This window comes from Cervus canadensis, chromosome 19 (genome assembly GCF_019320065.1).
Source record: "Cervus canadensis isolate Bull #8, Minnesota chromosome 19, ASM1932006v1, whole genome shotgun sequence".
NCBI lineage: Eukaryota > Metazoa > Chordata > Mammalia > Artiodactyla > Cervidae > Cervus > Cervus canadensis.
Genome location: NC_057404.1, coordinates 38,914,781 through 38,941,636, shown reverse-complemented (window position 1 = coordinate 38,941,636; position 26,856 = coordinate 38,914,781). Strand labels below are relative to the sequence as shown.

Genomic DNA, 26,856 nt, shown 5'->3' with positions numbered 1-26,856 from the left:
CGGACCTTTGTTGGCAAAGTAATGTCTCTGCTTTTTAATATGCTGTCAGGTGTGGCCCAAAAATAAAAGTAAAATTATTTTAAAAAATTTTAATGAATATATTGTAACAGAAAAGCAAACAATCATAATCATGCAGCTCAATATACTTTCACAAAGTAAACACATCCACGTGATCAGCATGTGGATTGAAAAATAGAAGTTACAGCACTCCAGACCCTCATTGGCCTTTCTCTGACACTGTACCCAAAGGTCACCACCATCCAGACTGACTTCCAACACCAGTGATTCAATTTGTCCTGCTTCAGATTTTTAAATAAATAGAATCATCTAGTATATTCTCTTTACATCTAGCTTCTTTTCCTAACATTACGTTTGTGAGGTACATCTATATTGTTACATGTGGCTATGGTTTGCTTATCTAACCAACACTGATTTTGAAAATAAAACATAACTCCACAATAAATTTATTTGTTCTCAGGGAACATACTCCAATTGTTTGAGAATGCGATTTGGTTTCTTATTCCCTTTGGTCACTTTGAGGACGAAGTTTAACCAACACAGGAACAAGCCCTGAATTTGGAATCAGGAGAAATGGATTCCACTCTTTCTGTGCTCCTCATGGCTGTGTGACCTTGGGAAAGTCTCTTACAATCTCTGAACTTCTTTTCCTACATAAATAAAATAAGGAAGTAAGGACTTCACTGGTGGTTCAGTGGATAAGAATCTGCCTGCCAATGCGGGGGACATGCATTTGATCGCTGGTTTGGGAAGATTCCACATGCTGTGGAGCAATTAAAGCCCATGTGCCACGACTACTGGAGACCTCACACTCTAGAGCCTGCATACTGCAACTGTTGGGCCCTTGTGACGCAACTACTGAAATCCATGTGCCTAGAGCCCGAGCTCCAAGACAGGAGAACCACTGCGATGAGAAGCCTGTGCACTGCAACAAGGAGTAGCCCCCGTTCACTGCAACCAGAGAAAGCCTACGTATAGCAATGAAGACCCAGCACAACCAAAATTTACATAAATTAATTAAATCAAATAAGGAAGTAAAACTGAAAAGTCTCTTTGGTCTACTGCAGCCTGAGTTGTCTTTGTTTCCACTCTAAGCTGCTTGGGCTCAAGGAATGTTTATAGAGAAGTGAAATTTTTCCAAAATAATTTTTTTTTATTATCCAAGAAAAACGTATTTGTTGTAACAGTTCAAACAATACTGAGCTGCATGAAGGAAGATTTAATCATAATTGTTCAATCTCATCTTCCTACATATACAAAAACAATGTTGGTTTGGTGTTATGCTTCTACCTATTTTCTGTTGATTCAACTATGAACTACGTGAACTATGTTCACTTATGGAGTTTTATTATTGTTGTCTTTGAAACAGAGTCATACTAGTACATTTTTATTCTGTAATTGTCTTTTTATGGCAATTCTTCAAAGATTGGAACGTATGTTTCTATTTATTTAGTGTCTGCACAATGAGTCAGAGTATGTGTGCTCTGTAATCAATCAATCGTCCTCTACTGGTTGATATTTATGTTATTTCCAATTTGTTTTGCTATCAAAACACACTGTAATAAACATTCCTGTATATATATTATTGAACCCTAGTGGTCGTATCACATATGATAGACAGAAGCTGTCATATTATTTTTTCAAAAGTTGCTTAATTTGCATCTCAGTACTTGAGTTTTGAACAGATCTGAAGTAAAGAGAGAAATGAGATCTTAATTTTCATAATGATTCCAAATATTCATAGAAAATAGAAAGCTGAAAAATAAAATACTGAGTGTATCTTTAGAGGCTCCAGTTTGAAATCACCACAGTCTGAAATCAGGGGAGAGGAATCAGTGGGGAGAAAAAATATTTACCAAAGTAATACAAAACAGGAACATGATTTTTTAGCCCTCCCAATGCAATATCAAGAATTAAAAGGAAAAAAAAAAGATTCCTTTCTAAAGTCTTAGAAATAAGTTATTCATGTTATTCTATAGACAGGTAGCCTAGCTGACTGATGATGTAAATTGTTTCATTACTAACTAGAAAAAACATACTTTAACTTGTGAAACTGTAAGGAGGCCTCTTCCTTGACCTGCTTTCTCAGACCAAGGAGGCAACCTTAGCAGCACCCTTCTCAGGCTTCTGCCTCCTACAGTCTAGGATAACAGACAGACTTGGGTGAGATGGACAAACACTGACAGTTAGGCTCTTCAAACTGGTCTGTATTCCATAGAGGAAGACTTATTTGTCCTGTCAGTGCTTCACTTTGAGGTTGATGTAGAACGGACAAGTTTTCTTTATCCTGTAAGATCTGAAACACCAAAAACTCCACTACTCCTTCAAGAGACAACAAGATAGAAACTACTGTCGGGGGCCAAAAGGAAGAAGAAGGGGCATGGGTCTGGGGCAAGGGTGGGGGATGCAAAATGTCTAGGAAACCCAGAGGAGTGGTGGGGTGGGGATGGACACAAGAGGAGCAACCCCAGATACACAGCCTGACTCAAGGGGATAAGTGAAGGACGTTTTGCACCACCTCTGCCTCCTGGGTGCAGTCTTGAGTGTCTATGAATATTTTATTTCTGGTGATGAACTGCCCCTTTCTGTCCTTCCAAGTTTTAAGGGCATAGCTAAGAGGTTGCATCTCCGATGTGCAGGGCACGCTTCTATGATAACGTGCTCTTCTTTGCACAAGATGAGAGCGCTACTTATTCATCCTCATGGGTCACCCTGTTTTCTATTCACAGAGATAGTTTTACACTAATCCTGCCACTCCATTTCCTTGGACTCCATGGTGACTGGCTGCTCCCATGTGCAGGCAGCTGGGGGAGGCTGTGGAACAGCCTACTGGCCAGCACTGGGAAAGAGCCTGTGACCTCCACCTCATGAACTGAAAGCTCAGTCATCAGCTGAGTGTGGGTTTGAGTCTCTCAGAGCCAGGTAGCCAGGGCTCCAGCACTTAGTAGTTGTAAAAAGTCATCCAGGTTACCTGTCTTCGCTCTTTGGCACCACCAGCCAAAAAACCAACCAACCAACCAAACAAACAAAAATGATGCTTTTCTTTCAGATGTAATTCTTAGGTGTGTTGACCTTGGCTAGGAGGAGAAACAGCTGGCCACACTCTGGACATTAAGCACTGGCCAACAGAAAAGCCTCTTTCACATCAGTGTGTGCAAATAGGTGTGCAGGTGTTTATGGGAAGCCTTTGTTATTGTTCAGTCACTAAGCTGTGTCCGACTCTTTGAGACCCCATGGACTGCAGCACGCCAGGCTCCTCCATACTCCACTATCTCTCAGAGTTTACTCAAAATCATATTCATTGAGTTGAATGAATGTGATGTATCCAACTATCTCATCCTCTGTCGCCCCCTTCTCCTCCTGCCCTCAATCTTTCCCAGCATCAGGATCTTTTCCAATGAATCGACCCTTCACACCAGGTGGCCAATATATTGGAGCTTCAGCTTCAGCATCAGTCCTTGCAATGAATATTCAGGGTTGATCCCATTTAGGATTGACTGGTTTGATCTCCTTGCAGTCCAAGGGACTCTCAAGAGTCTTCTCCAGGACCACAACTTAAAAGCAATGGGAAGCCTTACTCCAAATTTAAAGTAATCAGAAACTGTCTCTCCCATATGGCACCTCAGAGAATCCTGAAAATTCCTGTGTTTGAAAAATCCTTTGTCTAGTTTGAGTCAGAGTTTAAACCTGTCTCTTCATTTCTGGTCTTGTAGTCTACATTCGATAACTGTTTTGCTTTTGAATGAAGTATTTGTCTATAATACTATGCCACTGTCAGAGGCCTGAAATATAACAATCCCCTTTCACTGGTTGGTGGATAGCCTGGCCATCATTTTCTTTAATCATGTTAAAGTTTTCTTCAATGTGATACATCGCATAAGACTTTCAGGAAATGCTAAGAAACTTTCTCTTCAGAGATAAATATAATGACATGAGTCATTTCCTTTGTTGCTCTTTGAATTCCCATATAAAGTTATCTACTGAGTATACCTTGCCTAGTCTAGCAAGTATGCTTGCTTCGCATGGGTTAATGCTGGTGATATTAGTCACTGTTAATTGCTCAAGAGCTGAGATCAGGTAGGCAATCACTGAGTTCATCTGTAAAAAAAAAAAAAATGACTGTAGTCATGTTAGGAATAAATGGCTCTATGGCTAATGATGACAAAAAATTATCTCATCAAAATTGAAATTATTTCCCAGTAGCATATACTACTAGAGCTCTGGAAATCTAGAGCTCTGGAAATGCCAGGAAGCAGAAGTTTGGTGCTTTTGTCTTACTTTACTCTATGATTGGTCCTTGTTTTTCCATTTATGAGTTTCTTTTTTTAACAAAAATATTTTAATAGAGTCTTCCTACTCCAAATTTTCTGCTTTTTTGATTTTTAAATAGAACTTGTGGTTTGAATTAAACTCCGCTTTTTGGAAATTAACCTCACTTGAAAAAGGTCAATTTTTTTTTTTCTACAAATTTTTTCCTATGCTATCATTGACTTAGAATAGAGAAAAGGAGCCACACAGGTATTTTGGAGGTAAGTGCCTATTTTAGGTTAACCTTCTCTCTTTGTGGGGAGTTTGGGCTAGGGTTGTACTCTCTGGAAGAAGCAAAACTCTGGAAGAAAGCTTCTAGAACTCAGGACATTGAATAATTATGCTTAACCTACATCCAGGGCATCTGACCTTTCAATTCTGTGCTTTGCCAACTGCAAGGCAAAACTGCTAAAATCTGTTGAGTTATCGTGACAGACAGGGCCATATGGAAAGTGCTGGAAACATTTCTTCTTGAAGTATAATTGCCTTGATGGGCAGAAACTCTGTTTTCTAATCAGCTGAGGAGTGTGTATGGCCCACAGTGTTTGAGGTAGTATTCAGGGTTTCTCATCCAAGGCTTCAAAGCAAAATTAAAATGGGGCTTTGGAAGTATCCTGCTTGCCTGGAGGAGACAAATGTATTTTATTTCATTTTATTTATAGGCTCATGTTCCTTAATCCCTGAATATATAAAGTGAACGCAGGCTGATGATATAAACAAAACAAAACCAAAAAATGGTTACATGGCTTATTTGTGGTCATTCAGATGAAATAGCCTAGGTCTTCCTGCTCCAGTCTAATTGGGCATCTGGGTGTAGCAGACAGTATTTGAGCATGGAAGTCAGTAAGGCAGTGTAGCAACATGATGAAGGGGCAAGCTCTAGAACCAGACAGCCTGGGTTTGAATTCTGCTCTATAATTTCTTAACACCTCTGTGCTTCAGCTTTTCCATCTGTAAATTCACTACAATTATTGTACCTAACTTACCAGGCTGTAGTGAGAATTAAATAAATAAATACAGACGCATCTAAAAGTGCCTCAGATGATGCCTCACACATAGTAAACACTATGTAACCCTTAGTTGTAACTACTGCGATTCAGTTTTGTATTATCATTAAGAATCTAGGATTTTGTGCCATTACACCTGGCTCTCCATAATAAAAAATTTGATCACAGACTCAGCAAGTCCCCTCTTTCTCTCTCACTTTTTTGTTCTTTATTTTCTCCCTCTCTGTTTCTGTTCCTTTTGTCTTACTCTCTGCCTCTAGTGCTCTGGCTCTCTATCCACATTGTGATACTTGATATTTCCAGCCTTCCCTATGTCATGTTTCAATGGCAGTGATGTGGGCAGGAGAGACTTATCCTGGGAGAATGGCAGGGCTGCACTGTCCACATCCCAAGGATGAGAAGGTGGCTGCCTCCGTTGCTAGGGGCTCCCACTCCATACCTCCCCCCACGTCCAGCCAGAGGAAGGAACATTTTTCAGTGCGGGGGTGGCCTTCATGCTGGAAGGGGATGGTTGATGGTGTTATTTTTGTTTCCCACAAATGTGAATGTTTAAAATAGTGCTTTATTCAATCGGCATAAGTGACACATAGACTATGTATAGTGGTGGAACTGGGCCTGGCAGGCGATGGGAGCCAGATTTCACCAAACCAAGAGTTGTGATTCTCCACTGATAGACCCAAGGGATCTGCTCTGAGGATGGCCAGCACAGAACCCCCATCTGGGGTTGCCTGGCAAATACACTTGCACAACTCCTGAATTGTTTGAAATGAAAGGATCTCAGAGCCAGTGACCTAGGATTCTGGCTTCGGTGCCATGGGGCATGCCAGAGGGTCACATTTCCTCTCTGAACCTCCCTCCAAGCCGCACTGTACTCGTGAAGGGTAAGTGTATTCGTTGTTCTTCCGTGCCTTCTGACTCGATGCCCTGCAGGTCTGGAATCCGGCCAGTGTAACTGAATCGTGAGGCTGCGGCTCAGGCTATATATAATTGGAGGTTTATTGTCTTGCCACGGTTTTGGAAGTTTAGGGAACTTTTTGAGATTGTAGGGATTTGAAGTAGTGTCGGTTTGGAACCACGTGGTGCTTTTTGGTGACTCTAATTAAAAGTTTATTTCAAGTGTTAAGTTTCAAGTCTCTGAAAATTGCCCTTTTACACTTTAGTCAACAGTAAGGGCTGGAGGAGTTCTTCCTATTTTTAAACAAACAGATTATGTTTCATAAAGTGGAACTTTGGGGAAGGAGGGAGAGAGTGTTTTATTTCTACGAAAGGTAGTATTACCAGAACTCAACTGATTTAAGATGAAAGAGAAAGAAAAGGCATAGATTTTCAGACAAACATAAAGCTGCCATATGTCCAAGGGAGATTTTGAAGTCTTTCTGGGCTGTCCTTAATTGATTTGAAATGCACTGCTGAATTCAGATTTCTTTAAGAACAAGGCTGGGGGTGGGGGGACACATTTAATCAGACTTGGGAATGAAAGACGGCAGTGAGTAAAGAATAATTTTTTACTTGCTAGACATCCCTGTAATAGATTACATAGGACATTTGGTTGATTTCAATTAGAACCCACATGTCTTCTCTACCTCCCACATTCTCTCTTCATCTCAGAGCCTCTTCTCTCTACCCTCAAGTGTGGTTTCAGTATGACTAGGGAATAGACACTAAAAATATTTCTGGAATGACGTGACCCACTCTTACCCCATCCAGGAAAGGGACAAGGCTCCACAAGAAACAGCACATGCTTTCCTTTCATTTCTGGAAGTCCCGGAGTCGACCTACAGATGCTGCTTCTTCCGTGGTCGATGGCATTCAGACTCCTAGCTGCCGACAGCGTCAGGCCAACAACTGGACAGAACAGCTTGGCTGCTGGAAGCTGGCCACGGTCTCGGCCAGAGCAGCAGCCCCCTGGCCACAGACCACCTCTGCCACCCCACCCAGGAGCCTTCCTACCTCCCTCAGGTTGGCCTGGGCCCCGCCACAGGGGCTGAAGAACTGGGAGGTGGCGGCGGCGGTGGCAAGGGTGCCTGCAGCCTTGGGGCCAGTCCAGGCACGTGGGACCCTGCTTCAGGCTGCTCTGCAGCCCCTCCAGGGCCAGGGAGGGACCCAGGACAGCCCCGTCGCTCACCACTGTCTCCTCCTGTCGCTGACACCTAGGCGAGGACTCAGAATGGAAGGCACCCCTCCTGAACTGAATCTGCAGGCCAGATCCAAGGAGGTGGGGGACGGGGTGTGTGGAGCTCAAGATAGCCAGGAGCTAAAGCAGCAGCTGCAGCCGCTTCCCAAGCCATCAGCCTCCTCCCTGCGAGAAGCAAAATATGTGGAGATGTGCGCTTCAGCTGGAGTCCCGAGGGACAGTCCCCGGACCATGAGACTCACTCGGGAGCAGCGCCAGGGGGATCAGAGGGGCTCGAAGAGTCCCCAGGAGAAAGCCCAAGACGAAGTCAGCAGTCAAGAGCACGAAGCTCCAGCCCCCCTGAAGAACTCTGTCCCCTCGGAACTCTCCAGATCCCAGCTCGCCAGTACCGATGAGGGCAACAACCCCTTCTCTCCCTCCTCTTCCTCCTCCCCAGTGGACGGAGCAGAAGAAGGCGGCCTGTCCAAGATGGATGGCACCACCACATCCACAGGGGCTCTGGCCACCTCGTCCTCATCCTTAGGCTTCGAGAGTGACAGTGGTGAGAACGCGCTGCGCTGCCAGCCCAAGGGAGAAGAAGGGGAAAAAGCAGGAGGACGAGGAGGGGGAGGAAGAGGGAGATGTGGGCAAGGGGATGCCACGGAGTGCAGAGACATTATTGCCAAGTCTCAGGGCAGCCGGGACCCCCCCAGAAATCAGGAGGCCCATTACATCACCACCCACGAGATCCAGCTGAGCGAGGTGGAGCAGGACATGGACTTCGACGTGGGCCTGGCCTCTCGCTGGGATTTCGAGGACAACAACGTGATCTACTCGTTTGTGGACTACGCTTCCTTCGGTGGCAGCGACGAGACCCCAGAGGACGTCACCACCCTGACCGAAGAGGACGACGACAACAGCTGCTACCTTAGCACCACTCCCAGCACCAACGCCACCCGGACACCCAGCCCCACCAGCAGCGACCCCGCCCGTCCCAGCGCGGGCAGCGGCGGCGGCGACACCAGCAGCACAGAAGTGGGCAGCGGCCCCTCGGACGGTGACCCCACTCCCCCACCCACGGGGCCTGGCACGGCCACCCCGCGGGAGCCCTTGCCCGAGCCCCCGGAGGCGGCTTCAGGGGCAGCAGCAGCCACCGCCGCCAGCAGCTGTGGGAACGCAGCAAGCCAGATCCTCCTATCAATCAAACCGACTTCCCGGGCTATAAATGAGCCTAGCAACGTGTGTGCAAAGCAAAACATTATTTATGCTGCCAAGCATGAAGGCGACATGAGCCTCCGCGTCTCTACAGCTGCTGAACACAATTCCAGTTCGCTGAAGCAAGACCCGGCTGCAGCCGTGGCTCAGGACCATGCAAAGAAATTCATCGCAGTCCCTGCTCGCCTGCAGACCCGGTGTGGGGCCATCCGGGCGAAGGAGCTGGTGGACTACTCCAGTGGAGCCTCCAGTGCCGTGAGCGAGCTGGATGATGCGGACAAAGAGGTGCGTAACCTGACCTCTCGGGCCTTCCGGAGCCTCGCTTACCCCTACTTTGAGGCTCTGAACATCAGCTCCCGGGAGTCCTCCGTGCTCTCCGAAGTCGGCTTTGGGCGCTGGTCGACCTTCCTGGACTTAAAATGTGGAGGTGTTGGAGCCAGGGTGGAACAGAGCCTCCTGAGGAGCAGCGCGGCCTCCGTGGCTGCAGGGCTGAGGAAGGGCGGTGGGGCCAGGACTACGGCAGACCAGCTCTACATCCAATCCAAGAAGTCCCAGACCAAGGCCTTGGAGTTCGTGGTCAGCAAAGTCGAGGGCGAGATCAAACACGTGGAGACACCTCTGTGTTTCCAGAAGCAGGTCCAGTCGGGTCCGCGCGTGGTCACCCTTCTCGAGCCTCTGAATTTACGCAGTGAGAGCAAGGCCACCAAAGGCCCCAGCAAGGGCCCCGGGTCAGTGTACACGGACGACGGCTCAGAGACCTCCGAGAGCGGCAAGCCCGCCTCCCGCGCTGATGGCCCCCAGAAGTCCAAGTTTGCTTCCAGCCTGCTCAAAAATGTCATCTCCAAGAAGATGCAGCGGGAACACGAGTTCAAAATGGAGAGGGGAGAACTCAGCGACACATCCCACCATCACCTCTCCAGCACCTCCAAGGAGACGGAGGGCCCTCCCCCCGGGGCTGAGAAGCAGCGCGAGAGGGGCTTGCAGAGGCAGAGTTCTCGCCACTCGGAGGCCGGTTCCGAGTACACGGTGGTCAGCATGTCTGATGCCGGTGGGGAGGGGGCCGTAGCTGGGTCTAAATCCCCCATCTTCAAAGCCAGCGCCCCTCGGGAGAGCCACGCAGGCTCCGGCCGTCATTTTGCTGATGGACTCCCAGAAGTGTGTGAAATTAAAAAGAGTGCCTCAGAGACTGTCAAGGGCATCTTCCTCCGCAGTCAGAACAGTGCATTCCGGTCCTGGAAGGAGAAAGAGGCTGAGAAGCGAGAAGAAAGAGCCCCCGTTGGGAAGCTGAAGCTCCCCAAGGGGGGTGACTGGAGGGCCGACTTGGGGGAGATCTCTGCCAGCAAGTCCACCATCATGTCTCGCCTCTTTGTCCCCAACATCCAGCAGACACCCAAGGATAAGCAGCCGGGGAAGCAGGCCACCAAGTACCCTGCTGCTCAGGCCACCTCCACGGCAGTGATCCGACCCAAGGCTCCCGAAATCAAGATCCGCCTGGGGAGCGTGCAACAGCCGAGCTCGGACTTCAACATTGCCAAGCTGCTCACGCCCAAACTGGCCAGCGGCAGTGCTTCCAACCTCTTCAAGACCATCGAGGACAACAGCAGGGCCCAACAGAAGCTCTTCCGGGGGGACAACCTGGAAAAAGTGCCCCAGTTCCAGGTGAGAGACGTCAGGGACAAGTCCAAGGCCCAAGGCCCCCTCCATCAGGTGAGAGATGTCCGGAAACTAATCAAGGGGTCAGGGGACAGCAGTGACAAGGGCAGCGTTACCCCAGAGCAGGGGCTGACTGGGCCCAAACCCAGGCAGCTGGCTCCTGCCTCTGGGGGATCCGGATCCTTGTCCCCCATGGTGATCACGTGCCAGGCGGTGGTGAACCCCAGGGAGGACAGCGCGGAGCGAGAGCCCAGGGAGAATGTGGGCAAGGGAGGCGGCAGGGTCTTGAACTCCTCCTCGCCAGAAGGGACAGTCTTGGTGCACAGGGCGTCTGGCAGGCTGCCTGTAGCCACCATCGCCCCCAATAAGCCTGAACAGGGCTCTTACCTGCCTGTGCTCAAGATCGTCTCCAAGGCTCAGAAGACCCCAGAGAAGGTCAAGGAGGAGGAAGTCAAGGAGGAAGGGAAAGGCCCCAAGACATCCCGGAATGCCCTGGAGAAGCTGACGGCGGCCGTGAGGTCCATGGAAGAGCTGTATAGCTTCAACAGGAACGAGTGGAAGCGGAAAAGCGACCCCTTGCCTCTGCTGACCGACAGCCACGTCCTGTCGCTCATCGCCAGCGAGGAGCGGGAAGGGGCCGGGGGTGCTGACCCCGACAAGTTGGCCAGAAGGCTGGGTGAGGCGGAGGAGCCACGGGGCGTCGGGAACAAAGGCGGAGTGGTCCTGCGAGGGGGCCCAGAGCGTCTACAGCGGAGGAACTCCAACCCCAGCACCGAGAGCGTGTCCGCCCGCGCGGCTGCCTTTGAGAACCTGGCCAGGGAGCGGCCCCGGTCCCTCTATATTCCCCCGGTGCACAAGGATGTGGACAGAACCCAGCCCCTGCCCCCGCTCCCCAGCCAACGGAACGTCTTCACAGTGAGTGCCAGCAGCACCCAGAAAACTGGGGGAGTCGCTGGCAAGTTCCCGCAAGGCCCTTCTCCGGAGAGTCCCTCGGTGGCCGCCAAGGGCATCAGATCGCAGGGGCTGCGGTCCCTCAAGATCTCTCCGGCCACCCGGGCACCTCTGGAAGAGGTGACCAATAGGAAAATCGGCAGCAATTTGGAAAAGAGCAATAGTGACTGTGAGAACTACCTGACCATCCCTCTTAAAGGAAGCTCTGCAGCTGGAGAGCTTCCAGGCAGGCCTGGGGCAGGGAGGGAGGGACCCCCAGCTTCTTCGGCCGCGGCCACTCTCTGCAGCTTGCCCCCGCTGAGTGCCCGCAGTCAGGTCCCCACTAGTCCCAAGGGCTCTCAGGTCAGCGGAACCAGCCGGCCAGCTTGGCGCAGCAAACCTGACCACCCCCGGGAGACAGTAGCTGCCCCCGCGGGGCCCCAGAGCCCTGAGCATCCCCCCACCGCCATCTACCACCAGCAGCCACTGCCCTTCACCCTACAGAGCGCCCAGCCCCAGGTCCTCTGCTTCTCCCCGCCAGGCATGCCGGCCCCGGCACCTGCCGGCCCAGCTCCTGTCCCCACAGACCCCTTCCAGCAGCCCCCACCTCAGCAGACCCAGCGCAAGATGCTCCTGGATGTGACCACCGGCCAGTACTATCTGGTGGACACACCAGTACAGCCCATGACCCGGAGACTGTTTGACCCCGAGACGGGGCAGTATGTGGACGTGCCTATGACCTCCCAGCAGCAGGCAGTGGCCCCCATGTCCCTCCCTGTGCCTCCCCTGGCCCTGAGCCCTGGGGCCTATGGACCCACTTACATGATCTACCCCGGGTTTCTGCCCACGGTGCTGCCCGCCAACGCCCTGCAGCCCACGCCGATTGCTCGCACTCCAGGGGGCGGTGAGCTCTCCCCGCTGACAGCAGAGCCCCCCAGCAAAGAGGCAGCTGCAGCGTTCGCCGAGGCCCCCTACTTCATGGCCTCCGGTCAGTCTCCCGCCTCCTCTTCCTCCTCTGCCCCGGCAGCCACCTCCCAGCTCGTGGGGGCCAAGGGCTTTGCCCAGCTGCACGGCAAGCCTGTCATCAGCATCACCTCGCAGCCCCTGGGGCCGCGGATCATCGCGCCCCCCTCCTTTGACGGCACCACCATGAGCTTCGTGGTGGAACACAGATGATGGTCACCAGAAAGCCGGAGGGAGCAGCTGCTGGTGAGTGACCATCACTTTGATAATCAGATTTAAGGGATTAAGAGCAGCCCTAATGCTTTGTGTTTGAAGTGGCGGGTTTACGGCAGAGGAGGTATTTTCGGAAGAATAGAACCCCATTCAAATTATTAAGGAGCTAATCTTCCTGCCAAGCTTCCTTCTCTCCCCACTCCTCAGCCCCACGGCTGGCCTTTTCCCTTTGACCTTTTCAAATTGCCTGAGTGTCTTTCCCACAGTGAGTAGGAGGGATCTCTCAGGACTTGCCTTGGGAGAAGATTGGCAGGGGGGAAGAAATGAAAACCTGGTCTGGATTTTGTGGAGTGAGCTTTCATCCTTGCAGCCCCAGTGACAGACACAGGACATCTTTGGAAACACCCTTATTCTGGCTGCTCCTCAGAGTAAGGAGAGTCAAAGACTGACATTTTCTTGTTAAGAGGTTTTCTAAAATCTGCAGAATGGCTTCTGTCTGTCCACCACATCTTTCTCTTGAGGTTTCTTATACAGAGACTATTTTTAAGCTCTTGTTTTTGCTTTTAGACAATCAGAATACTTTGTTTAGGCAAGTCTAAAGTCTTTACAAAGTCTTTAAGGTATTTTACACACACACACACACATGGCTTGACCCCTATGGCATGAGAGATTCCTAAGCTGCAGTGGCTCCTGGGATGGAGCTGCTGTGTTTGATCCTGTCTGTTCAGAGTGAATCCACTATGTCCTGCTGGGAATGCCTACAAGGCACCCTTTCCTGTCTGCTTTCTCTCCCATCAGAAAAGAATCAGCTCGCCCTTGTTCCCCTCTCTAAATGAGGTAGATGTGGATTCTGACACCGGAGTCCATCCAAATTCATCGGTGGGAATCCTTACTGTAACTACAGTCCATGGAACATGATAGGAAGGGGAGCCCGGTTTTTCTGAACCAGGACACTTTAGGTCAAGCATATAAGCCAGGGGCAACCTTCAGACAGGCTTCCCTGGTGGCTCAGTGGTGAAAGGGAGATACAGGTTCAATCCCCAGGTTGGAAAGATCCCCTGGAGAAGGAAATGACAACCCACTGCAGTATTCTTGCCTGGAGAATTCCATGGACAGAGGAGCCTGGCGGGCTACAGTCCACGGGATCGTAAGAGTTGGAAACAACTGAGCAACTGAACACAGACACACACACCCTTCAGATACAGCAGGAAGCTGCCAGCACTGGGGGGACAGATTTGCCTTCTCCTTCTCCTATCGTCCTCACATGAGGAAGGGTTGACAGCATAAATGCTTCTAAGGGGTTTCAGACCTTGGTAAGAGCATACTGAACTGAGAAAGGAGAGGAAGAGGGGAGGGACCTTTTCTATGCTTACCTGAAAAAAATAAGCCATTCCTGTCTTCTCTGTACTGAAGAGGAAGAGAGGAACATTGTTTCTTTCTGCAATGAAAAAGCCTTAAATTAGGAGGTAGGATCAGAGTGCCAGCATCTTCTCACCAGTTGTGTGTTCTGGGGCATGCAAACTCTCTAGGATCCATGACAACTGTGTGTCAATGATTTCTACTGCTCAACATTTGTGTGAATGTCAGATCATGGAACAGTTGTTGGAAAATATAAAAGCTTTCCAAATTAAGGGATTTTACTATGTGTTATATTTACTAGGCTGCAAAAAAAAAAAAAAAAAAAAAAAAAAAACACCCCACAATAGACCACTGTTCAATAATTCTTGGATTTTCCTCTAAAAATTCAGGTAAAAGCACAACCCTCATTTCACTTCTAATCTAGAAATAGATGATTCGAATTCTGCCTTTCCAAGAATTTGCAACAGGCTGTATGTAATGAACACAAAAAAAGAAGGAAGGGAAAGATTAAAGATAAATAATGCAACTGTTGTTCAATGTAGAAAATAAAGAAATATGCATGTGGAAGAGGCCCCAGTTTAGAGATAGATAGCTTTGCAGAAGGAAAGGAGTAGCCTCTAGACAAAAGTGTTTTCATCTTCTGGACAGGTGGGATGTTTACCTAAGGCTGTTTGGGAGCAGCTAATCCTGGGAGGCCTTTGTGTGAGTTGTGGAGGCGCAGGGCAAGGGGAACGGAGGACAGGGCCCCGAGGAGGGAGGAAGTGCCACAGGCTAGCTTCGTGTCCTGTAGCAGCTGCCTCTGGCCCTTCTCCCGTCTGCTGAGTCTGGAGAGATTAGGCTGGAGTGGTTTCCATCAGACACAAATACAAACCCGAGTTTTTTGTACTAGAGATTTGAACAGTGATTTCTTTGACAGCTTTTCCCTTCTTTAACATTTATTTTACTCCACAACCCTAAAGATAGACAGAAAGGCAAAAGCTGGCTTCAAGATTTAAGGCTAGTTAAGGAAATAACTGGGGCTTCCCTGGTGGCTCAGAAGGTAAAGAATCTGCCTGCAGTGCAGAGACCTGGGTTCAATCCCTGGGTCGGGAAGATCCCCTAGAGAAGGGAATGACAACTGACTCCAAGATTCTTGCCTGAAGAACTCCATCGACAGAGGAGCCTGGTGGACTACAGCCCATGGGGTTTCACAGAGTCAAACACAGCTGAGCAATTAATACACGTACACACACAAATACATACACACACAGAGGAGTTAATTATTAGCTTTCTGTGTATAGGTGAAAATCTAATTACCCAAATTCAGATGATAGCTAAAATCCTTCAAGGCTCAGCATCCTGAAAGTTCTATGCCACTTGCCAAAGAAAAGTCAGGTTTAAAAAGGGAGAAATGTACAGTTCTTTTCCTTGTGTGAAAAAATTTAAACATGGTTCAGATATAGCAAAAATTACATGGTACACCCCCGTTCATCTGTTGGTGTTCGTACGGACAGTCAGTGTGAGAAGGCCTGGAAGCTAGTTTCAGTTTAAGATTTCTTTTGAAAACCAGACTTATTCCAGAGTTTTTTCTTGAGGTAGAGTAGGGTTTTATGTGCCCCTCTCAACTAAGAAGTCACATAAATGACTTGATCCAAACACAGCATTTCATAGAGCAGGAAACTGGGGCTTTAGAAAGAAGTGGTTTTGCTGAGGTCCCCAGAGAGGGAGATAACCAGGACCCATGGGGCTGGCTCCTGGCTCCTGGCCCACACTGTGTGCTGTTTGTTTGTTGGTAGGAGTCATTAAACAAAAAAAGGATAGCAGAGGAGCCTAATGAGCCTGGGACTGGCAGCCAGGACACCCTGGACCTGCTCTGATTCTCTTGACTTTTGTAAAATGAATGTTTAATAAAACGCGCTAACTCCTTCATTCATTCCACGAGCATGAATTACATGTTTACACTCCATCAGCCACGGTGAACTCTGTGGTGAGGCTATGAACCCACATGTGACCATCCTATTAATACAAGCCAGGAGCCTGCACTCCAGCTGGAAGACACAAGCCGTACACACAGAACTGCAAAACCAGTGTTCAAATCCTGTCTTAACCTTTAAGATTCCTTCCAGCTCAAATAATAAGTATTTCATCATCTATTTTTAGCTGCACGTTGTAACCAGGAGCCTTACTTTCTCCCCCATATAGATTTGAGTATACCCAGCTGCTGCTTCTCTCGGATTATTCTGTTATGAATTTTCCTCTAGTTTCGCTTTTATAGGTGTGTCTTTACTGTTTCTCTTCTTCCTATGAACAAAATTGCAGTGCTCCCCAATCTTTGCCAGGTCACAACCCATCTCAGAAGCTAAGCAGTAATATTATGTATTTTATTTGTATTTAGTAATGACATCAACACAGTGTGATAAATGGACCAAATTGTTCCCAGCTGGCGGCCAGAGAGTTACAACAGAAACCCACTGGGAACACACCAGTGTGCTGGGCAGACCAGTTCAAAACTTCCTAGCTCTCTCCATTTTTGTTAGGCCTTTTCTGTTTTAGGCCTTTGTTGTTTGTTGAGTTTTGTTTTGGAAGTCCCTTCTCCATAGGATCTTTGATGCCTTTTCTGATGAGATTATTTTTGTTTTCTGTCATTTGAGGCATGTAGCTATATTTTTCCTTCCCTAACATATTCAGTCTCGTGCTTTCTCCTGCCCACCCACTTACATGCTGTATTTTTGCTTTAAAATCGTATCTGAGACTTGATACTAAATAGCATTTACAAGGGCATAAAGATAAATATGTGATAATAACAACAGAAAACTTTCATTGGCACTGTGCCTGCCACCCAGTGGGGACTGCAATTATTTTGTTTCCTTTGAATGTCTTTTCTTTTTTTAATACTTGACCCATTTGCTTCTTCATTTCTGAGTGTGCCTTATACTGTTCTTGTGTCATTGTTCTTTCTTTTACTCCTCACTTCTTCAGAGTTATTTCTACCTCCTGAGTAGAGCCCCAAACATCAGCAACTGAAGAGGAAAGAGAAAGGGAGCAGACTCAGGGGAAACTATTTTCATAGGGTTCTCTAAAGGGGACCCATGGGGTCCTTAGATCATCAAACCCTGTCCCCTTATGTAAAAATTGCAGGAGAAAATTGAGGCTAACCCTTCTTAAGTCACAGTGTCCCTCTAGGGCAGAGCTGGGACTCAACACTGAATTATCCCAGACCAGAGTCTATTTCCATTTGCTTCTTTCTTAATGCTGCCCAGTCCCCTTCTCTTTTTCTCCCACTCTCCTTTCTGCTCCTCCATCCTGGGGTCGGGTCCACACCTTAGTTCCCTCTTTTCTTCCCTTTCCATTTGTTTGAGAATTTGCTTTCTATTTTTTGATAATTTCTTTTTTATTCCTCATTGTTGTTTCTTATTTCCCATTCCCTTGAAGTCGATTTAGTTTAAAGCCCCACCTTGCTTCTTCCCTTCTCCTCCCTTTTCTGTTTGGAGTTGGTTGTCATCACGGACTAGACCGCTTCAAGGGCGGGCTTGAAGTGGCGGCTCCCTCACCTGTGTTCTGGGCAGCCTCGCGCTCGAGGTCATACGGCACGCTGCACGCAGCACACTCGACGTTTCATTGTCAGCTCATCCCATGATCACACTCCTGAATCAATTCATCTATATCCGTTTTTTCTTACCTTGATTGTGGCTTCCTCTCCTGATGATTATATATAGCTGCTGTTGTATTATCTTCCTCTTGTCTTTTTTTTTTTTTTTTTGCCATTTCTTTTCTCCCTTTCTCTTTCCTTGGATTGTAGCTTTCCTCGTTCTTATTATTTTGTGCATTTCTCTACAAGTTTTTTTTTTTTTTTGTCATTGTATTTTCCTCAAACCTCTATAAAATTAATACAAAAGGAAAATTAATAGCTAATGTGTATTCACTTATTATATACCAAGGTTTAACATCATGCTGCTTGATTCTTTCAGCCAGTGGGTACTTTCTTATCCCCATTTGACGAATGAAAAAATAATTTGTCCCCAGATCAAGGGACCAGCTGAAATCCAGGCCCTTTGCATTCAGTGGCCATGGGTTGCCCACTGTCTCCCTCTCTGCCCTGAACATCTCAGTTCCTTGTGAACTGTCCCTCTTTCTTAACTGGGAAAAGGGGGAGAGAATAAGGTAAGAAACTGATCCTGAATCTGGCAATGTAGCATATATTAAGCCTCCACGTGTGTTTCTCTTTTGATTAAAAAATTAGCTCTCCTTAGTCATTAGAACACTGTATGTCCCAAAAAGAAATAGTTTCAGCACTTCTAGGGGCTGTGTCTGCCAGTGTTTGTGTGGGTGGGGTGGGGTGGGGGTAATCTGTGTGTATGGGGGGTGGACAGGTAACTCGGGGGGCAGGGGCAAGTGTGGGATGCCACCTGAAAGCAGGGTCTGCTAAATGCCGATTTAGCATTTCAGTCCAAAGAAAGCTGTGTGGCTTTGACTAAAACCCAGGTATGTGTGCCTTGAAGTCAGGCGCCCTGGCTCAAAATCTCCCCCCAGACAAATGACTTGCCCTCTCTGGACCTCAATTTCCTCAAGAGTAAAGTGGGGATACCTTGCAGGAGCATTGTGAAGACTGAATCATAAAATCACTGCAAAGGACATGGCATACAGTCCATGCCCTGTCATAAGAGTTCAGTCTTCCTTGGCGCCCAGAAGCTCATCAATGCCTCAGAAGCCCCTCATCCCTCTGGGGCCTCCACCAAGGCAGAAAGGCAGCCCTTTTTCCTGCATGCTCTCAGGGTGGCACCAGGGGCTGGTATGCAGGATTTCTTGGTCTTTCTCCAAACCAGAGGTCATGCTCACAGCTCTGCAGTCCCCTTTGTGCTGCCTAACCCCCTGGGGCAGGAGTTGGCTGTGGTCAGGGTCCTCTAGTATCCCCCATGCTTTTCAGCATGTTATACAGCTCTGGGCATAGGGCACCAGCTGCGTGTGGTGATTTTCCCCTCTCTCTGGGCACAGGCCTGTGTGGAGCAAGGGAGAATCTGGCCCAACCTCCCTGCTGAACTTTGTCATGGGTTCCGTCCTAAAATCATGGGAAGTCATCCAGGCCAGACTGCCTGGTGACAGGACAGTCACCCCCTCCCTTCCCTGACTTCGTCATGACCCTCTGCCAGGGTCAACTGGCAATCATTATTTCAGCCTTAATAGGAACTGGAGCAACCTTATTACTTTCAAGATTTTAAACACAGTTCCTCTAAAGTTAATATATATTAGCAGAAGCAATATCCCACAAATGAATGAAACGATGTTACCTAGACTACAAGTCCCTGAAAATGATCCCAGCAATTGGTAGAAACAGATTTCTCCTCCATTCCTCAGCTTGCTCTCCCCATCCTGGGGTGTTTTCTCTCTCTCTCTCTCTCTCTCTTTCTCTCTCTCACTGTTTCTCTCTGTCTCTCTCCCTTCTCTGCTCAAGGAGTCCTTGCAAACTTTGCTTCATGACAGGACTCAGCCTGAGTTGTCCTTAGATCCACATTGACATTTTTCTTCTTGGTCTCCTATTTTCTTTTCCTCCCCTTGTAATTATGTTTTCTTTTCCTGTTCTGTGCGTCCTAAGGTAGAAAAACTTTAGCAAATGAGAAGTTTCCAGACCTACAACAGTCCCTTTTCTCTTGAAAGTCATTTCTTGATATAAAGTACAAAAGAGTAAAATCAACAAACTTGAAATATATACATATGAGCTCTAAACCTATAATTAATCTTATAGACTTGTTTTTCCTGAAGCATATATTTAACGCAGGTCAGTTTCGAGATGGCAGGATTAAAATATCCTTTGCCACACTACTCTGATTGCATATAATTGATTAGATAGCTGTTATTTGATATTTCTTGAAGGTTGTTTTTCACATGATAGAGTCGTCTAATCCCTAAAAAAATATTACCTGTAGGCCACTCTATTTCTGTCTTCATAATATTATGTTCAAATTTCAACTCCCAAAGGTTAATTTTAAAAAGTTCTTTAGGCAAAGTGCTATTAGATATACAATATATACAGAGATTGACAGAAAGAAAGGGCTAATTTTCAGTAAGATTTTGAACCTGTCAATGCTTGTCTTAGAATGGATTGAAATAAGTTATAGACTCTAACCAGTATATCTCATTTCAAACAAAATGCACAGTATGAAATTCCACATAATGTAGGTGATGACCGTTCACTTTGGAGTATAGAGATTATTCATTTCACTAAATTAATAACTCATGATAAATTTCAAATGTTTCAATTTAGTTTAAATATCAGTTTTGCATGTTTTAAGAACATATCTGTTAAACTATTTTCTGGTATAGATGATCTCAGTAAAACTAAATATTTAACTCTAAAATAATTTTTGAATGGATTGACTGTATTCAATTCAAGTTTCAAAAAGATGTCCCATTTAGGGAAATTTCTTGAAGTCAGTAGGATGTCTAGTAGGTTCAGAAACACATTCTCCAATTTTAAAATGTGAACTTCAGGGTTATTCATACTGAAATTAGCCAAATAGTTAAATAAAATGTATCTTGGCATTTTTCTTGCTTCTTTAAGAGTGAGATTTACTTTTATAACTAACAGTCTTTTCTTTGACTATGTTTGTTTGTAGGAACAAGACAGAAAGATGGACAAACCTTCTTAAATCTGAAGGCTTCATTGTAACAACACTAAGAATCACCTGAAAAACTTCCTCTAGATATGTTGTTCTTAGTTTTTGCTTGTTATAAACAAGTGTGTAAGTTTCTATATTTTTCCGAATGACCCTGTTAAGACAGTTTGTGTTATTGCTGATTGAATGGTTGCATTTTTTCCTATGTAAAACTACTTCCTTTTGTACTTTAATATAAGCTTTCCCTTCATCTTTCCTTCCTGCATTTGTGACTAGGCAAACCATCTCTTACATGTTCTTATAGTTCAGTCAAAACATACAATAGAATAAGATTGGTTTTGTTGTATACAAAACTAGCAAATCAGTCATTTGGATCACAAATCTCCCTACAGATTCTTGGAATATATCAGGACTGGCTGGCAGAGTTGTAGCATTTGTCTGGGTTTAAATATGATGGGTCTGTATTTTGAATCATAGACCAGCCAAGCCTAGTCATTCTCTTGGTTATGTTTTACTTGTCCTTTTATTGGGTTTAGCATGATTTCAAATGTGATTGTGAAAAACAGTGGTTTTAACTTTTGTGCCTTGTTTTAACTTTCCCATTGGTACGATGCCATGACACTATTTGTTGCCTTAAAGTAGAATGGTTTGAAAGACTGGAGAGCCAGTGGTTGCATTTAAGATTAAGGTCTTGATTTCAGAAAGGTATAAAATATCTATTTCTCTCTAGAATCCAAGCTTTGCTTTGAGTGTGGAAGATTATATTCTTCTTTAATGATTCCCTCCATAGTTACATACTCCTCTTTCTCACAGATTGTTTGGAGTCTGAAGTGTGACCTGTTTCGGGTAGTGGAGTAGAAAGTGAACTCTGATTCTCTGATTCTCTCCAGCACTCACCATACCAATAGCAGTGATCTAGGTTTATATCACTTGCTCCTTATGGTTCTAAGAGATGTCGAGAATCCAAGTCATAGAATCTTTCATTAACATTCAGTACTGCCTCAGTTGTAGCCCACTTCTGAAGGTTATTTTAGTGAGTGTTCATGGTAAGTTTTGAAGAGCTGATTGAACAGATAAATATTTAAATAATCATAATTTATAAGTTAGTCAATATATATTCAACAATGTTAATTGGAATATTTCTTACTTTTAAAAAGAATAACTTGAAGGTTCTCCTGGGCTTTTCAAAAGAGGAATCTCCTCTTATTTACTTATTTTTTCAAAGATAAAGCATTCTGGTAATTTTTTAAGCCTTATTTTTATTTTAATGATCATCAATATTGATTTTTGCTTAAATTACATCTTGAAACCACAGAATTTTATACTGTTCATGACTGAAGATAGTTATGCTTCCATCTCAGTTGTACTCTTTAAAAAAAAACCTCAATTTCATATTCAGGGCCTTCCTTAAAGGGGTCTTACTCTGAAAAGAAGTTCTTTTGGGTAAAAGGAAGGGTTTGAGACAGGAATAGTCAGCTCTGGTCACAATTCAATCAGTCATTGGGCTGATGAGCTATGAAATGAGGAGACTGCCTCTATGAGATATGGAGCATGAAATATGAAATAGTCTCTGTATTTGGAAAAGATGCCCTTGTGCCATAATTGGGGGAAGTGTTATTCCTTTGTTATAGACATCATATTACTCAACTCCATCAACAGATTCACCCCAGAACTTAATTTTTCATTACTAGGAAGTGTCTCTCACAGCATCAGCCCTTCCTTATATTCAGTAGAGATGTCCTGGGTCTGGGTCACTTAATACTGAAACAAGAATGTAGAATCAGCTAAAGATCTCAAACATAATGCTCAAATAACTTGTAATGCTTTCAGAACACTGAAATCTCAAGTATTGAACATATCCTGTGAAACTCAGATAGAATTTCATAGCTAGAACCAGAATTGACAAGACTGTTTCAAAACTATATGTGAATCTCAGGAAAACCCAGTGCTGGTGTTAAGTAGTCAACTATTTCCAGGTCTCCAAAAAGAGAGACATCTCCTTTCCTAGAGAATGTGGTGGTGCCTTACCTACCAAGGCTCTGGGGATCCCATAAGCTACTATCACTATTTATCATTATTTTTCTCTAACAGATCTGAGCCTCAAATTTTCACATTGAGGTAAACTAGGAAAGAAAGAACTTTTCATTTGTTGGCCCTATCAGAGAGGCCACATCCTCTGAGAAGCTGCTTTGGTTGTAGTAAATGTCCAAGTGGTTAAAAAAGTGATTTTAAAGTAGTGTTCTATGAACACCATATCATCTGTGATAATTTCATGGTTCTCTATTTCATCAAGCCATAAAAAGCAAAGTTGCCAGGCCATCTACCACCTCAAATGATAGAGGGGGAGATTTTTAAAAACATGAGGTAAATCTAAATCCTCACTTTTCATTGTTTTATTTCTTGAGGTTGTGTTGATATTTGAATGAAGTAGTTGTGTCCTTCCTTATTCAACGAAAGCTAAGTAGAAAAAGCCAAGAGTATATGAAACCTTCTGGCCCATAAAACCATCGCCCTAACAGTGTCATTTCAGCTACCAAGCTACCTTTTTATGGTTTAAATACACAAAACCATTAATAAAGCATGTAACATTTCCTATAGGGTGCCTGGAGCTTGACTCTAATTAGAATTGCAGAGTCTGGCTTTTGCCATCTCTTCTTGGGGTTCTTGGGGTTGAAATGTAGTTTTCCAGATGAACCTCAGGGCATTTTGCGTAGAAATCTTGACCCATTTCCCCTTTTTCCCTGTTGGTCAAATAGTTAGGTTGAAATATGCTCCTTTTGAATTGTTGTTGGAAAACTGAACAAATTTGTAACCAGTACAACAATTTAATTCACCAGAATGTATTTTCTTGAAAAACACTCTCTGAAATTGCCCTCAGGATGAAATGAAGCCCAAATATGCAGTTAATGACTTAACATATTGGCTCTCTGTATGTCTGTCTGCATCTATGTTATGTCTGTATGTGTATGGCTCTCTGGATATCATTGAGCAACTAAGCTAAAACAAATTACACTTTGACATCTTTACGATGAATCTTAAATGTTAACATGCACTTCAAAACCATCCTTATGTCACTCAGAAATATGTAGCTATATAAATCGTTTTAATTTCAGATTTGATTTCATCATTCTTGCCTCTTAAAGAGATTTAATGCATTTAAATTATTTTCATATTTCATAGAAATGAAAGTCTGTGTTTGCCACAAATTGAATGCTCATGCTACCTGAAATAATACTTTGGACTGCAGGACAGTGTTGATTCTTAAGTAGACTGACTATAATCTCATGATAAGTATATATTATATGTGCATGAGAGGACACATTCAGTCATAGTCTCTGTGTTTTAAAACCATCACGGTACACATTTTCCTATGTGGTGCTTGAGGAGTTTCATTCTACAGTTTACAAGGTGTAGGTTTGCACCCCAAATTCTCAGGGTATGCTATTTTACCCAAATACTTGAAAGAAAAAGGTGCCCTGTATTTTATCAGTACTGTTGAGGGGGAAAATTATGTGTAGGTTTGTTTTAGAAGACTACTTATAAAAATAAAATTCACACAATATGTTAGGCTTTTACATAATTTCTAAAGAGGTATATGTAGAGATATGATATATATTTTCAAGAGACTGTTTCTATATTCTTAACTAATTTCTGGGTCCTAAGTAGACCTCACAGGTGCATAAAATCATTAATAAAGCATGTAGCATTTGCTAAGTTGTACCTTGAGTTTGAATCTGATAAGAATTGCAGACTCCGGTCCTCTGGGGGAAAAATAAAAACACAGGTCCATCTGTGGCACGTGTGATTACAAGGCCCAGGGGAGGATTCTGAAAACTGGAGTATTGATATACACCATGTCTCAGAAGAGAACTGAACCTTCACAGCATTTGTAAGCTGTTACCATTCTTGTTTCATGTTGCAACTTAGAGCATATTATTAGTTGTATTCGTATTTGATTCATAATGGTGCAAAATAAAACACACACACAACACATCAAATTTGATTTCTTTTTTTAAGTTTCATACTTGCTTTTTACAAGCTAATGTTAATGGCAAAAAGTCCCTTCCAGGGCTTCCTGAAATTACCTATCATCCCTGTATACTTTTTCTAGCAGGCGGTCCTTTCTTTTTCTCCCCCTTTGAAGATGTTGGTTTCTATATTTACACTGAACTCATCTTATTGTACAGTAAAGATAGTGGTGGTTGAAAAGGATGTGAAGACTGAGGAAGTTAGGTCCCAAACAAAGGAGAGTAAATTGTGTGGTAAATGGAGAAAGACGTTGGATAACGCTGAACTATACCCCTGACTATGAAAAAAGCCAGTGGGAAATGGAAAGAAGGTGGCTATTTAAACTGCTCTCGTGATAGAAATCTTGGTGGAAGAGTTCCTACTTGAGATCTGATGTGATTCAATTATGGAATGCAGTGAGCATGCCCAGTGGGACTGTGAATCCAGCCCAAAAGCTCTGAGAATTACTTTGTCAGTGTATTGCATATGGAGAAAACTACTTAGACAAGGACTCTGTGAGACTAGCTTACTTACCTTTAATTGACAGCATTTGTAAGTGATTGTGCGATCTTGTGTAATGGTCTTTTGATTCTTTTGAAAAAAAATGTTTTGTTGTTGTTGTTTTTTTTTTTCCAGTAAAAGTAAATGCAAAGAAAATGTGCATTGTTTTGTCTTTCTTTTAACTCAAGAAACAAGCTTTTGACATTTTCCTTTTTTTCTGTCTTCTAACAAATCTTTCCTTTAACTTAAAACACTCTATTATAATGTTTCACATCCAGGTTGTATTAGTTTTCTCTTGTGGTAACCATAAACTTAGTGGCTTAAGCCACTGTAAATAGTGGCTTCAGACAACATGAATTTATTATTTTATGGTTCTTGACGTCAAAGTCTGATATGGTCTTTCCTTGGACCTAGAATATTTCACTTAATCAAGGTATCTAAGGCATCTACCTGCTTGCATTATTAAGTAGCATTGTGAGGGGCATCTACCAAGGTATGGGATGCTCCACTGACACCAAAGAGCAACCCAGACAACGAATGTCCCCAAGGGTCCACACTGAGGCCCAGGAAAGAATTTGTGGTCATCCCCTTCAAAACAAACTAAATGAGGTGCACATTTGGAGACAGGGCAGGAAGGATCAGCTCTAACACTGAAGTTACTATAAACCTTAATAACTGCGTTGTGTTATTCCAGCAAGCTTCACTGCAGTATACCCATTCTGTCCTGAGTATTCCAAACTTGAGACTGTATACATGTGGCAGGGTTATGGTGAATGCTTATGGTAATGGGACAGAGATTAGCAGGTGCCCCATCCCTGCAGCCTTTTCATACTGTTCATGAAAAGGCTACAAATGTGTTGGAGAAGACTCTTGAGAGTCCCTTGGACTGCAAGGAGATCCAACCAGTCCATCCTAAAGGAGATCAGTCCTGGGTGTTCATTGGAAGGACTAATGCTGAAGCTGAAACTCCAATACTTTGGCCATCTCATGCGAAGAGTTGACTCATTGAAAAAGACCGTGATGCTGGGAGGGATTTGGGGGCAGGAGGAGAAGGGGATGACAGAGGATGAGATGGCTGGATGGCATCACTGACTCGATGGACATGAGTTTGAGTGAACTCAGGGAGTTGGTGATGGACAGGGAGGCCTGGCGTGCTGCGGTTCATGGGGTCGCAAAGAGTCAGACACGACTGAGCGACTGAACTGAACTGAACATCCCTGCAGCCAGCTGTGTCAGCAAACATCTTTAACCTAAGCACTAGCACCCCTGTTCCGAATAGCCCCCTGCCATCTCTAGCACTAGATCATTTTGCTGGTTGTTGAGTTCATTTATGCTTTACTCATCCTCTATGGCTGGAGCCTGCTCCCTCTCTTCGTCCTCTGCTCCTTAGCTTGCTGGCTCAGAATCCTCTTATTTTCCTATTATTTCTTATACAGAGCAATTTAACCACCTAACAAAACCCTACTGAAGCAGATCTTCTGTAGTATGTCCAGAACCATTGTTCTCATTGTGTATTGCTGAGTAACAATCCACCCTAAAACTTAGTGGCTTAAAAAATACAAAACTCATGTATTTAACTTGTGAGTCTGCAATTTGGGCAGAGCTCAGCATGGAAGGTTTGGCTCTGCTTTTCATAGCAGCTCAACTTCTAGGGAAAATCTACTTCCACAACGGCCCCTTCCTGTGACTAAAAAGATGATAATAGTTGTCAGCTGGGAGTTCGGTTGGAGCCAGTCAAGAGCCTCACTTCCTCTTCAGCTGGGCCTCTCCATGGACAGCTTGAAAACTGATCTGAAAGTGAAAGTCACTCAGTCGTGTCTGACTCTTTGCGACCCCATGGACTATACAGCCCATGGGATTCTCCAGGCCAGAATACTGGAGTGGGTAGCCTTTCCCTTCTCCAGGGGATCTTCCCAACCGAGGGATCGAACCCTGGACAGCTTGGGCTTCCTCAGAACATGGTGGCTGGATTCCAAAG

General features: G+C 45.0%; 1 protein-coding gene and 1 long non-coding RNA gene across 3 annotated transcripts; one reads left to right on the top strand and one right to left on the bottom strand.

Moving 5' to 3' along the window:
- On the bottom strand, positions 1-7,415 carry LOC122422243. Its single transcript, XR_006263755.1, has 4 exons — positions 7,284-7,415; positions 7,032-7,178; positions 4,009-4,116; positions 1-42 (listed from the first exon to the last, which is right to left on the bottom strand). It is a non-coding gene; the product is annotated as an uncharacterized LOC122422243 (long non-coding RNA).
- C19H4orf54 (chromosome 19 C4orf54 homolog) lies at positions 6,009-25,038 on the top strand. 2 transcript variants are annotated; one of them, XM_043438595.1, is made up of 3 exons: positions 6,010-6,214; positions 7,041-12,453; positions 20,370-25,038. In XM_043438595.1, exons 1-2 carry the CDS (start codon positions 6,147-6,149, stop codon positions 12,418-12,420), a joined length of 5,448 nt encoding a protein of 1,815 aa, XP_043294530.1. In that variant the 5' UTR covers positions 6,010-6,146; the 3' UTR covers positions 12,421-12,453; positions 20,370-25,038. The 2 variants fall into 2 exon arrangements, with proteins under 2 accessions (XP_043294531.1, XP_043294530.1); XM_043438596.1 differs by lacking the exon at positions 20,370-25,038 and having other exon boundaries at positions 6,009-6,214; positions 7,041-12,454.
- The last annotated feature ends 1,818 nt before the right edge of the window (positions 25,039-26,856 follow it).

What these genes read in the sequence shown, in the direction of transcription:
- C19H4orf54 (XM_043438595.1), top strand. Translation starts at nt 6,147, where the DNA reads ATGGGGCATGCCAGAGGGTCACATTTCCTCTCTGAACCTCCCTCCAAG. An exon ending in CCGCACTGTACTCGTGAAGG is followed by an intron (nt 6,215 to 7,040) that starts GTAAGTGTATTC and finishes TACCCCATCCAG; the next exon opens with GAAAGGGACAAGGCTCCACA.